Genomic DNA, 14,056 nt, shown 5'->3' with positions numbered 1-14,056 from the left:
GTTGCACTTAAAATTTTTATAAATTTTAATTTATTTTATTTAAATAAAATAAAATAAAATAAAAATTGTAGCCAATGAAATGTGATATCCTTTTGGTCCAAAATTATCACAACAATTTCAGAAAAATTCATAAAAATTGGTGAAATGTTGCACTAAAAATTTTGGTGGGAAAAATTACAGCACTCTAAGGGTTAACCCAGTTGACTTTCTTTGTCCAGAAATCAACTTTTCCTGTCACTTATTATTGTATAGACTTTTTTTCATTGTTTTACCTAATGATAAGAAGGACAAAATATTTGATTGTTATTTTTTGCTCGTTCTTCTTTTCTAAGTTCCATCTAGCTCACCAACTATTACAGAACTTTACAGTCCAAGCCACAGCACTGTATACATAGAATGGGAACAGCCGGTCTTCATCAATGGACCGTTAACAAACTACCATCTTTCCCTGACTGAAGTCCTGGTTGAGAATCATACAGAGATTGTTAAGGATGTCATGCCGGATACTCTTTCGTACACATTCACATTGTTGAAAGCAGAGACGTTTTATGAAGTAAAAATCTCAGCCGGCAATATTGATGGACGAGGACCGGCTGCCATTGACAATGTGACAACTGAAGCCAAACCAGATGGTATGTTAAAGCTGTAATGTCTTCAGATTGTTTGGATGATCCACAGAGCATTGCATTCAACATCATATGTAATCCCAGGCAACAATCGACACATTTACACTTAGTTTAATCTGCAATGATTCCATATTCCGCTGATGTCATGTTCCTCATTATACCTGACAACAACAAGGCAGAGAGAACTCCATAACAATTTTACAAACTTTGTCACAACATATGCAGCTGGCCTGTAGAATTAAAGAAACATACTTCTCCTTTGTTTTGCTTTCTATTCTTTGGAATTATTCAAGAAATTGCTCGACAATCCTCCAAACGATACAGATCAGATAACCTGGAGTTTTCAAATTTCATTGTAAAGGCTGCCATTGTGTTACGTCCTCGAGAAAAAATTAAGATGGGTTTAAAGTTCATTTGTTCTGCAATTTTCAAAACGACCCACCCATGCAGCAGGGCAGGAAAGACTGTTTAAAAAAACTTTGTCTGAGTTGAATTTTACCATGGACTGAAAATGTTATTTTCCTTGGATTTTCATTCCAACTACAACTGTTCAGATTCTAGAGGATGTAAGGGAATATACTAGATTCATAGTGGAAGAGTTTAAACAACCTCAGTCAGTTCACTGTTCTTGTCTCCAGCAGGGAGTATGTATAAAAAAAATTGATGTTGTGGGATATATATCAGTATCATATGTTGTGCAATATATATCAGTATCGATACGAACAAATATGTGTACATTTACTCTTTTACAGTTTCAAGTTCTACTGCTGAATTACTTTATTTAGCTAGTGAGGAATTGCGCCGTGCAGTGCCATATGATCATCTTAGTACCCTGTTAGCTGAATAGAAATACTTGACAGATTTCCTTCACTTTACAAGGTAGTGTATGTACTACACATAGTGCTGTGTTACCATTTACTATCTGTCTGTGCCTTTAATAATTGAGTCTTGGTTAAAACAGAAACAACCTATGAATATTGTTGCAATTTGAAAAACAAATCTTGCTATAATTTGATAGCCTGAATTGTTTTATGCAAGGGTTTCTGATTATGTCGATGTGACTTGCATTACTAAGGTAGTTTTGTGCCTCGAAATTGAAAGACTTAAACTGTCCTTAATTCACCTTGAACCATTGTCTTTGAAATCATGAGTCACCTAACAAATTTTGGCACTAGAAAAACAAATAACCCAATGTTTTTACCAACACTCATATTCAAAATGGCCGCCATCCCTGTTTTAATTCTACGGGTAAAGTAAAATTATTGTAAACCTTTGAGAGTCCGAATATCTGTTGCTGAGCGCATTCTACCATAAAAGAATGCAATAGGAAATGCTATATTAATGGAATACTGGTATGTGTTGATATTATATACATAATATCTCTATGAAGATAGTGATGTCCTCTGTATCTGATAAGTATGGAGCTCTGTGAATTCCAGTCAAATCATCAATAATGATGTAATGTTTTAGAAATATAATCAATGATACTAATAATCATAACATAATCTCAAGTTGTACACACTCTGGATAGTCAGTATGTTTCATCACGTTCCCCTTTTGTTTTTCCATTTTCCAGGATTGGCAGTACACTATTGGAAAGATTTGTATTTCTTTTCTGACAGTGATGGTAACTTATTCAGAAAAACTGGTAATGTGTCGGATGGCGTGAATGATACAGACATCATTTTTGTCGGTGATGACATCATAACGTCCATATCGGTAGATTGGCTGTATGATAAAGTGTACTTCATTGCAAATGACACTGTAAGTCAGATCTTTGAAAATTCCATGTGATACGCTTTCTGGTATTTTTGTTTTTGTGGAAAAAGGTTATTTTTACTCTCAGAGTCATATCGCAACTCTTAATTAGCCTGTATTGGTATACTGTCTGTCGACAAATGACTTTAAGTCTGAACTAAAATTTTATTTGTCAATTCTAACTTTGCACAGTGTACACAATGTGTTGTATTTTGACTTTTAATATTTTATATTTCAAATTGCTTTTTGAAGAACCTGCCAATGTATTTGCTGTATACAACAAAGAGTAATAAAAATGTTATCATTGATTTTCCCTTCAAGTACGTGATGCAGTCTCATTATCATATGAAATAATGGGTGCTTTTGCAAAATTTAGAAACAAAGGATGGTTTCATGACATGATTGTCAGAATCCGATACAGGTATTCCACAGGGCCAGATCTACGTGAAGCATGAGGTGTGCTCCTGAAGTTTGCAATGCTATAACTCACAAAGTTTACAATGCATGAAAACAAACCGAAAAAAGCATGTTTATAGGATAACAACAAAAAATAAGACAGAATTCGATTTAAAAGTACAGGAGTGAAAGTGTTTTATTTTTGTCATAGATCGTACGATGTGATTTGTTTGGTGAAGATGCTGAAATTGTACTGCTTGAGTTGGATCCTTTGCCAGGCGATGTACTGGTCGATCCGTACAGTGGGTAAGAACACACTTGTCACGTTACAATTTTCCTGGTAGATAGGTTAAGAATTTAAGTCAACATTACGTAGTCAACAATTTAGCATTTTTCTGGTGAGACCAATGATCCTGCAGGCTTTGTTTAATCTTGCATATGTTTTTAGTATTCAAATAACCAGCAAAAGTATTCCCTGAAATAGGTATACAGCAACTTGATTTAAGGTATACAGATTACCTGTAATCTAAGTATGCCCATATATGGTCAAAGGGGCGTTCCTTTGTATTCAAAATGCCCATGTGAAGGCGCTGTTTAGCTCATATTTGGTTTTATATATAAATACCAAAAGAGCTTATATGATGAGTCTAAGTGGCGTCTGTATGTCTGTATATTTGTGGGTATGTGCGGATGTATGTCCGTCACACACAAAGGCTCCCATACTGCCAAAGCTACCGTCTCAGTATTTGGTGTACAGGTAGATGTAGGGGTTGAGATGTGAATTTGTTCAAATGAACACGTCAGTGTCAAAAATGTGCAAATGAGGTAAGAAAAAGCGAAATTCACAAACAGGCTTGAAACAGGCTTACTCCACTGACTTGAGTCATTTCCTGTCATTGTCATTGAACTGTTACATATTAACAGACCTGCTCAAACCATAGACAGTAGAGGGGAGGAAGACCGTCAGTAGAAGGGAGAAAGACCGTCTGTGGTCAAACTAAGGAGGGCTAGCTGCCTTTCTGCTATGCATGTTGCTAAAGTTGACCTCCAGTACCTAAAGTTTCAGACCTTAATTACTTTTGTCATTCTTGTTTTTCTGGTTTAAATATTTCTTGTTGTTTTTCTGGTTGTACTGTGCAGAAATCATTGTCATAACATCAACGTAGAATTTTCCTGCACTGAACAGATAGAAACAACATTTATTGTTGATCTTTGGTACCCATACTGGTATGTACCAATTCTGATCAAATTTGAGCGACACCGTATAATTGCGGTATTTTTTTAAAAATTGTAATTGGTTAGATTTTTCGCTTTCTATGGTAACTGCGGCAAAATTGGAACAGGTGACAGTATACCTTTAATCCCTAGAACACCCTGCTTGGATGTTATTTTCAACATAATGTCATGGAGGTTAGGGGTCAGGGTCAGGGTTGATGATACATACCTCCAAATAGAGGAAACAACAGGTAAGTGAGCAAAGCAAAGAATGTGGACACTTTTTCACTACATCTGATTTTCAGCAGAAAAACAAAACAAAAAACAAAACAAAACAAATATATTTTTCCCTAGATTAACCCCTTTTTTTTTTTGGTATTTAAACTCAATAACTCCATAGGTGAAACACCTCTTTTCGTGGAGGGCGAGTACTTCTAGATACCCATAACCCACAACCACAGCCCTAATGGAGCACAAAGGAGTAAAGTGCCTTGCTCAAGGGCACAACACAGAGCTAGAGTCTCGAATTCACCGTCCTCGGGACGGTTCATCTGGTACTCTGGATCTACCGGGACTTGAACCGGGTCTCGAACTCACCATACTCCCGATAGTGAGTCCGGTTACCCTAACCACTGGTCCACGGTGCCTCCCCAATTACATGTGCTTCAGGTATATTATAAGTACAAGCTGTAAATCAAGTCTGTAGACTTGCAGCACACAGTACATTGCAATGATAATTCTGATTTAAAAATATTTATGTGTGTAATATGGTAATTTGCAGATTTCTCTACTGGACTCAAGTTGGACTTGACCATGGCCTTTATCGTATGGATTTAGCAGATGTTGGTGAAGTTGACAGTGACAGTACAGAACTGATCGTTACTCATGATGAGCTGTCAGCTATAACAGCTGACTATTCCGCATTTCGTATGTTCTTTGCCAATCAGTCGGCGGATACGTTGGTGTCTGTGTTTATTGACGGTGCTGATCTGCAAACGGTCCATGACAACCGTGCGGTGACATTATCTTTTGAAGACCTCACTGGCATTGTACAGTTTGATGACCTGTTTACATGGACTATTGGGAAAACTCAATTGTTTGTTGAAGAGTATCATCATGATACTGGTCTGTACTATGCTAATGATTTTGCCTTCTACTATCTGGATTTTATATACGAGTGCAATGGCATGACAGTCAGTCACCCTACAGCTCAGCCATATCCAGTACCATCTGCTCCGATATCCAAACTACAGGCTCTTTTTACACAAAGTACAGCAATCGTCACCTGGAATAAACCTAAAAATCTGGATTTTATAGGTAGGATTTTTCAACTTTTTTAGATTTTCGTAAAATTTCCTTTCTTTTGTACTATTAATAGTTCGTGTATCTGCCATAATTTTACTGATATAATGATCCTAATACTGATTACTGATTTTTTATCACTTTAAAGGGAAAGGTGCCTGGAGACGATGGACTTATGATGTTGAAATCCATAATCTGGAAACAGGCAACATCACAGTAGAGAGTAGCAGTACTAATACCAGTCATCTATCTGTAGAGTTAGATCCCAGTTCCATGTACGGTATCCGTGTCCGGTCACTGTCTCCTGGTGGAGTTGGTGCCTGGTCAAAACCAGCTTTCATTGGCAAAACACTGCAGCAAGGTAAACTTTCATGTAGTTAAGGCAGCATTGCATGTACACGTAACCACTACACATTTTCAGAGCAATAAATCTCTTCAAAGATTATATGAAAACCCCCTCACACTAAATATTTTCAAAGAGCAGAGAATCTCAACCACTTAAAGGATAAAGGGGTACATATTTGGGGTAAAAAACCTAAATTTTTGTTTTATAAATAAAATTCAAATTCTGAGGAATAGTACCATATGTCTTACAAAAAGTTGTATAATATGCTCTGGCCATACATATTAAGTCTTGTGAGATGTTTTATTCCTATCAAATCAAACTTAAAGTTCAACCTGCATAAAATTATTTTTCAGTCTAATTTACACTGATATTCCTTGAAACAAAAAGTTTTCAACCTATCGCTCAAACTTTCTTCAAGAAATTTTATACTATTTTCCTTCATAATCAAGAAAGAAACTCAAGGGTCAACTTGCACTACTTTGAATGAGAGAACGAAATTGATTTAAATTTACTGATATTCATAATTCAAAACAGCAGGCTCTGTTACCTGTGTGTTAATTCACTCTACAGATGTCCAACATGAATGTCAGAAGGAACACATTGCACAGGAATTTACTTTCCATCAACTAAGCTATGCATTAAATTGTGTTATTTTAATTTGTGTACTTTTGGCAGCTGACATCCATCCACAGATTCTAGCAGCGAAACAAAATGACATAGTACAGTTATCAATTGATGGAACCCAGGAAGATCTTCTGTTATCTGCTGAGGATGAAATCACAGGTAATAATAAACACATTCACTGATCAGATGTAAATATCTGACATGCACAGTTACCCTCAGCTTGGCTTTGATCACATGATGTGTCACATGATGTGTAAAGCACCATTCATGTTAAAGGTATACGGTCTCCGTAAATTTGCATATTCCATATATCGTAAAGGGGCGGGGCTTAGAGTACAACCCCGTAACACCTGTAGCTGTTGGTCCTCCATATTTGATGCATCAAAGAACATGCAGACGACGCTACTCAGTATGCCATGGCTGGTCGTGTGGAGGCGCCCTTTTTAAAAAGCGGTCACCCGCATAAAATCTGTGATTGGCTATTACAAAACAGGTGACAGTATACCTTTAAAGATTGGGTTATCCATGATCACTTGACACACAGGCTTGATTTATATAAACGGATATACAAACACATATGGGTTTGCAAAAAATAAGCTGTTACTATGAACAAACCTTACTTGGTACTATAAAGGATGTCTAACAATATAATATAGGACTGGAATGTCAAATACAAATAACAAAGACATATCACATTAAACAAAGATTACAGATGTCTTCTCCAATAAAAACTTTTCTTATCAGATAACTAAATTTCTTTAAATTCATCTTTATCTTGAAATTCTGATGCTGATACAGACATGGACTGGAATGATGACAATGTGTACTGGGCCACTCAGGAAGGCAAGGTTCAGTTTGTTAATATGAGTGATGTGGAGCACAATGTGCAAACAGTATCTGACATTTCCGCAGCAGAAGCTATTGTTGTTGACTGGTTCACTGGAATGCTCTACTGGGCTGACAAGACTCAAGTAAGTCATCTACTCTCACACACTTCTGTACTGCTATTGTCATCCACACAATCATGTATAACACACCCCTATATCATAGATGTACTATTCCCATCTATATGCAATTCCCCTGTTCCTCCTAGTGGAGTATTCTGATATTTTTCAAAGACTTTGACTGAAATCCAATACTTTATTCTTTTCAGATCTTGCGTGCCACAGTACAAGAAGATGGCATGAGGTCAATATCTGAAACCGTCCAAGCAATTCCAGCCTCAGATCTGGCAATAGATTCTGTTGAAGCTTTCTTGTACTGGACAACATCTAGTAGTGTTGAATGTTCCAGACTCAATGGAGATGGCCGTTTTATCTATGATGAATTAGATGCTTTCACTGGTGAAGAGGTTGTTGGTTTGACCTTGGACTTTGATGAAAGCAAGCTTCGCTGGTTCATCCACTCATCAACTGGTTTGAAAGTGTTCCAAGCAGACTTGGCTTATGTCAGGTAAGCGTTCATGTTTAGCGCCCTCCAGTGAGAGTATTGTCAGTAACACCTGCTGGAGCTTGTGTTTATGCCATGCTGTTTAAAAACTGTTCTGTGTTATCAAATCACCATGACGATTGGTCATTTGCATTATCTCAGCATGGTATTTGTGTCGTTATAGGTCCATCAGTTGATTTAAAGCCCTGTTACAGCTGAGAGTATTGACTGAATTGGTACTACACAGTCTCAATCTTTTCCTTACAAAGTTTGAATTTTTAATGCAAAACCAAACCAAAACTATCTACATTGTTGGCTCTTGTTTGTGATATTAAAATGGCCCAATAATCGGGACCTCACCCTGTCATACATCTTCACCTTATCAACAAATGGACAGAATTACCTTTCACATTTCAACATGACTACACAAGCAGATAATGAGATATGAAATAGTCAAGAAACATTACTAGCTATATTGATGGCATACTTCACCAGCAAGCCTACTGACTTTTATTAGTCCCCACGGACACCGTCCGGGGGGACTTATAGGTTTGGTCATGTCCGTGCGTGCGTGCGTGCGTGCGTGCGTGCGTGCGTGCGTCCGTCCGTTCACGCAAATATCTCAGAGACGCCTGGAGCGATTTCGTTCAAACTTGGTACAAGGATAGTACCCTACCTCATACAGATGCACGTCGATTTGTTTCACAATGCGATCAAATTTGGCCGTGTTAGAGGACTTTTTAGTTTTCACCTCCATAGACTCCCATGTATAAGGCAGTCCATAGACTCCCATGTATAAGGCAGTCCATAGACTCCCATGTATAAGGCGGTCCATAGACTCCCATGTATAAGGAAGTCCATAGACTCCCCATGGATAAGGCAGTCCATAGACTCCCATGTATAAGGCAGTCCATAGACTCCCATGTATAAGGCCAAGAAAAATAAAAATTAAGTTTCTCATCGTATTCATATTGGAAAAAGGATGCAGTGACACAGTTTTTGGTCCCCACAGATAAAGTCCAGGGGCTTATAGATTGGGTCATGTCCGTCCGTGAGTCCATCCGTTCACGCAGATATCTCAGACACTTTGACAAAATGTCACGTGACCTTGGTGACCTTTGACCTCAAATATACAATTTGTCCATAACTCAGTAACCACAAGTGCTAAACCTTTCTTATACATGGTATGATGGGACACCCTATGACACCAGATGTTGTACCTCATTAATTGTGCGCATATCTAATTTAAGCGAGCCAATAGAGCTAGAGGTCTGATTTTTGGTACATATGGATAACTTAGCAATACAATTTTTTTTGACAAAATGTCACGTGACCTCAATGACCTTTGACCTCAAATATACATATTTGTCCATAACTCAGTAACCACAAGTGCTACACCCTTCATATTTGGTATGATGGGACACCTTATGACGCCACATATTGTACCTCATTAATTATGTGCATATCTAATTTTGAGCGAGCATATAGAGCCAGAGATCTGATTTTTGGTATATAGGGATGACTTAGCAGTACAATTTTTTTGACAAAATGTCACGTGACCTCAATGACCTTTGACCTCAAATATACATATTTGTCCATAACTCAGTAACCACAAGTGCTACACTCTTCATATTTGGTATGATGGGACACCTTATGAGGCCATATATTGCATCTCATTAATTATGTGCATATCTAATTTTGAGCGAGCCAATAGAGCTAGAGGTCTGATTTTTGGTATATAGGGATAACTTAGCAATACAATTTTTTTGACAAAATGTCACGTGACCTCGATGACCTTTGACCTCAAATATACATATTTGTCCATAACTCAGTAACCACAAGTGCTACACTCTTCATATTTGGTATGATGGGACACCTTATGAGGCCATATATTGCATCTCATTAATTATGTGCATATCTAATTTTGAGCGAGCCAATAGAGCTAGATGTATGATTTTTAGTCCCTATGGACACGGTCCTGGAGACTTATAGGTTTGGTCATGTCCGTGTCCGTCCGTTCGTCCGTTCACGCAGATATCTCAGAGGTGCCTGGAGCCATTTTGTTCAAACTTGGTACAAGGATTATTACCTATGCCATAGATATGCACGTCAAATTGTTTTACGATCCTATCCAATATGGCCTTCTGGCGGCCATTTTGTTTCCTGTGTTTGATGTCGGTGTGTATGTTCACGCAAATTTCTCAGTGATGCTAGGAGCAATTCAATTCAAACTTGGTACATAGATTACTCTATATGTTATACATATCCACAATGATTTTTGTTTGATCCGGTCTAAAATGGCTACCTGGCAGCCATTTTGTTTCCTATATTTGACGACTCTGTGTTTGTTCACGTAAATTTCTCAGCGATGCCGGGTGCGATTGCATTGAAAGTTGGTACATATATTAATCCCTATCACATATATATATGCATGCCAATTTTTGTAATGATTCTATCGAAAATGGCTGTGTGACAGTCGTTTTCTTTCCTGTAGTAGATATCCATCAACAGGCTCCCCAGCTATGATCCATAGGGGTTCCAGGATGGTATTAATATTAATGCTGTGTCCATTCATAGGATGTTGAACATACAAAGACTTACCAGTCAAGAAAAGCATTTTAATTTAACAGTATCAATAGCTATTTTATAGCAAGCCTCTTCTTTACTGAACATCAGGACATTTTTGGTTCACATCTGGCAGACCTTTTAATGTCAAGAGCAATTACTCAGACATGCCTGGACCAGTTTCTTGAATAAAATTTGAATTTCGACATTTAAAAGCCAGGGCATGGCATACCTAATTCGATTAAACATGGTAAAATCACCTAGCCCTTTACCACTACTTGTTTACAATCCAATCCAATAAGGGCATCATCACAGACAAGGCTTTGGCACCCGCATTCCTTCTTTCATGCACATCATGTCAACTTCATTTTTTGTCACTTCCAGTGACAAAGTCCCAATTACAAGTGGGGACTATGTCATTGACAATGACTTGTCTTTTGTGTGTTCAGCAGACAACATTGGGGTTTGATAGTCTCTAATACCAATGTAGTTTTTGTAAACGAGAAAGTCTTTACACAATGCTAATTCTAGTAGGCGTCATTTTAAAGAACTACAGTTAGCAACCTGTTATTATAAATAGTGCTAACTGATTACAATCCACAAACAAGTTCCACCATCAGTCACACTTTGCAGGTCACAGTGGTGTTGACATTATCATCCGTATTCTCCAGCATATATACATCATATTGTATTTTTTGTATTTTTTTCAGTCTGGATCCTGCAACTACTGTGGAACAAACTTATTTTATCAACTCCTTTACTCGGTATGTATTTTGATTATCTTATTTTCTCTGAAGTTTATGATTAGATCAGAAGAAGTTATGTTTGATTATAAAAAGCAGAGTATGAAATGGCCATGCTGTCTTTTGTTCTTATTTTGAAAAATTCAGTATTGTAGAGAAATGCGATGTATATTGGTCAGTGTATTCCTCGCTAAATGATATCAACTTTTATCAAAGTCATCCAGAGAATAAAAATCTTACAGATTTTAAAGTAGAAACTGCAGCCACTATGATTCCCAAAAAGTATACAAACATTGAAACATGATGGTTTACACTTAGAAATCACAAATGACAGGACTGCATTGTTACCTGTAGGCAACCAGCATTGCACTACTACAGTGAGAGGCTGTTCTGGTTGAATGTGGACCACAACATTGTTGTCAGTACCATCGGCAGTGACAGTCATGCGACTATGATGTCATCAACACCCATCAGTGCTTTGAGCATCATGCAGCCAAGTCTGCACCCAGTACCCGGTGAGTACTTGATTATTCGCATGATGGGATGTGTATCAAAACAGCTATGATACTATCATATGCCATCAATGTGCTCATTTCTGTAAGCCATATGTATAATGTCTTCAATGCAATTCTTATCAACAAATAATTTCCTGTTTGATAAATACGATAATATAATGAACAGATAGTAAAGTGGGGGCTTTAAAAATGACCAGATTAACTTGTGTTTCATGTTAGGTTTAGATATTTATGAAGTTTCATGACTTTGATCCTGTTAACTAATGATTCAATCTCAGACTTTAAGGGAAATTCTGGTAAACTAATCACTATGACTAAAGAAAACTTAGCGTTTAGTCAGAATAATTGAATTTTTAGCTACTATAGACTATAGTCTATAGAAGCTATTGGGATGGGTATCCGTCCGGCGTCCGTCGTCAGTCTGTATGTATGTATGTATGTATGTATGTATGTATGTATGTATGTATGTATGTATGTATGTATGTATGTATGTCCGTTTGTGAGGCGTCCGTCCACTCAAATATCTTGAGAACCGCAGTACTTACTGATTTGATATTTGTTGTGTAGATGAAAAATATGATTTTGAGAAACTATTTTTTTTAATTTTTGATATTGTTGAAAATAGGCAAATTAATGCCAAAAAAGGTGTTTTTGGTAAAAAATCTTCTTCTTCATAACCGCTGGTCAGACAACTTTGTTATTTGGTATACAGGTCCCTAGGGATAACCCAACTTAGATTTGTTCAAATTGTGATGAAATATGCAAATGTGTATTTTTAAGGAATTTTTTTGTCATTTTTGGTCAAAGTTTGACTTACATTGTATGTAATTCTTGTACTGTATAAACCCTATCAATTCACCCAGAAAAAATAATTAATATGATTTTAAATAATTGAATTAATTAGGAAATCATCAAAGCCAAAATAATTTAGTGTGGAATTATCAGAAAGTTCAACTGTTTTTGACCAGTTCATAGTGAATTGAGGATTAAAACATGTAAAGGCAACTTTCCTGAATCCCAACTTTGATATATTCTGAACCACCATTTATGTTATCTTAAAGAATTTGCTCACAGTAGTTTGTCATGATAGGGTGGTCAAATAAATAGAGATAGAGAAAGTTCTAATTTCCATTTATGGTTGACTTGGTAAGGATAAAATAAGATTACTTTTTGAGGAAAAAAATAGAGTGGTCAATTATAAGAGTGGTCAAATGAGAGGGTTTTTATGGTAAAGCTCTGCTGTAAGATTCCTCATGTGCTATTTATAGCAATTATGCAATCTGTGTAAACAGTGCAATGAAAGTGTAACATGATTCCTATAATGCTTTTGATGACCTTGAACTTCTTAAGTTTCAAACATTTGTCTCTTCAGTGTGCTTTCTCTGAGTACGTACAGTCTCAACTTATTAAACAGAACTTACTTACAATGTGCAAGTCTTGTTTACTTTAAGAATGTAATTAACTCTCGTTTATTTGCTATTATAGACTAATATAGTCTGATGAAATATGCAAATCTGTATTTTTACGGAATTTTTTTCCATTTTTGGTCAGGCCATCCTGAAATGAGCTATCAAAGATATCCACCTTCTTCATCAATACATGTGTCACAAAAGGTTATTCTCTACATAACACAGCAGAGCTCTGTCAACTGTTGAGTCGCTTGTTTTTTCAAAACCGCTGGTCAGACAGCTTTAATATTTGGTTTACAGGTCCCTAGGATGACCTTAGTGAGATAATTTCATACAGTCAGGAAATACTTAATTTTGTATCCATGTCTATAGTAGCTTCAGGGACTTTGGCCCTATGTTTATATCAAAGTCTTAAACTGCCCAATTAATAAACTGTTTTTGTCATTTCCAATTTCAGATAAATATGAGGGCATTCCAGTAGTTACACCCAATACCATAGAGGCAGAGTCCATCCAGGTGGTTGGAGTATGGGATAACTTCCAGATCCAGTGGTCACCTAGCGATGAAGTCACATATGGGACAGTTTGGTATGAATATCTACTCAAATATGATGATACTCAACTTCTACAGGTAAGACCAACAGCCCAAGTGCTTTTATGTACAGGTGATTCCAATAACATTAACCTTTGCTCTTAATTATTACTTCTCATTTCTTCAACTTTTTGGTCGAGCCTGGTTGTACATTAAAAAATTCTTGAATAAAGGAGTTTGCCCATCATTCACAAAATTACAGAAATTGTTTAAAATGTTTAAGTTTAATGTTATCAGCAAACCAAGTAAGTTTATTCCATCCACCACCATTTCCCTCTCTAAGGTCCAACTTTACCATAGAAAACAATGGGATTGATTCAAACCATGAAAGTACAAGGGTTAAATCCACTATAATGTGTCTTGATAATGTTCAATGTGTCATTATTTGCAGATTCTGACAGAGCCGTATCACAACGTGACTGGTATCCCACCATACACTGAGATGGAAATTACTCTTGAAGCGTACACATACTGGGCTACATCAGAGTCTACCACTGTCAGCTTAAGATCACCAATGTCAGGTATGTAGTGATTGGTT

The 14,056-nt window shown here is 36.8% G+C and overlaps 2 protein-coding genes across 2 annotated transcripts in view; both read left to right on the top strand.

The window, feature by feature from the left end:
- Positions 1-1,513, top strand: part of LOC139142887 (proto-oncogene tyrosine-protein kinase ROS-like) — a 54,502-nt gene extending 52,989 nt beyond the window's left edge. The window contains exons 8-9 of the mRNA XM_070713069.1: positions 333-632; positions 1,379-1,513. Of these exons, the coding sequence (XP_070569170.1) occupies positions 333-632; positions 1,379-1,473 (395 nt within the window). The 3' untranslated portion in view covers positions 1,474-1,513. The remainder of the gene's footprint in view (positions 1-332; positions 633-1,378) is intronic.
- A 687-nt stretch (positions 1,514-2,200) lies between these two features.
- Positions 2,201-14,047, top strand: LOC139141672 (proto-oncogene tyrosine-protein kinase ROS-like). The gene is made up of 11 exons (XM_070711258.1): positions 2,201-2,390; positions 2,992-3,086; positions 4,777-5,312; positions 5,446-5,658; positions 6,319-6,426; positions 7,066-7,238; positions 7,421-7,719; positions 10,971-11,024; positions 11,358-11,518; positions 13,385-13,557; positions 13,910-14,047. Exons 3-11 carry the CDS (start codon positions 4,823-4,825, stop codon positions 14,045-14,047), a joined length of 1,809 nt encoding a protein of 602 aa, XP_070567359.1. The 5' UTR covers positions 2,201-2,390; positions 2,992-3,086; positions 4,777-4,822.
- The last annotated feature ends 9 nt before the right edge of the window (positions 14,048-14,056 follow it).

The sequence above is a fragment of the Ptychodera flava genome, chromosome 10, assembly GCF_041260155.1.
Source record: "Ptychodera flava strain L36383 chromosome 10, AS_Pfla_20210202, whole genome shotgun sequence".
In the NCBI taxonomy this organism is placed as follows: Eukaryota; Metazoa; Hemichordata; class Enteropneusta; family Ptychoderidae; genus Ptychodera; species Ptychodera flava.
The sequence above is the reverse complement of the archived record's forward strand: the minus strand, read 5'-3'. Positions and strand labels throughout refer to the sequence as shown.

Bases quoted from the DNA above. Each gene is read 5' to 3' on its own strand.
- LOC139141672 (XM_070711258.1), top strand. From the start codon at position 4,823: ATGGATTTAGCAGATGTTGGTGAAGTTGACAGTGACAGTACAGAACTG. The intron at 5,659-6,318 runs GTAAACTTTCAT...TACTTTTGGCAG, and splicing joins TGGCAAAACACTGCAGCAAG to CTGACATCCATCCACAGATT. The intron at 6,427-7,065 runs GTAATAATAAAC...ATGCTGATACAG, and splicing joins TGCTGAGGATGAAATCACAG to ACATGGACTGGAATGATGAC.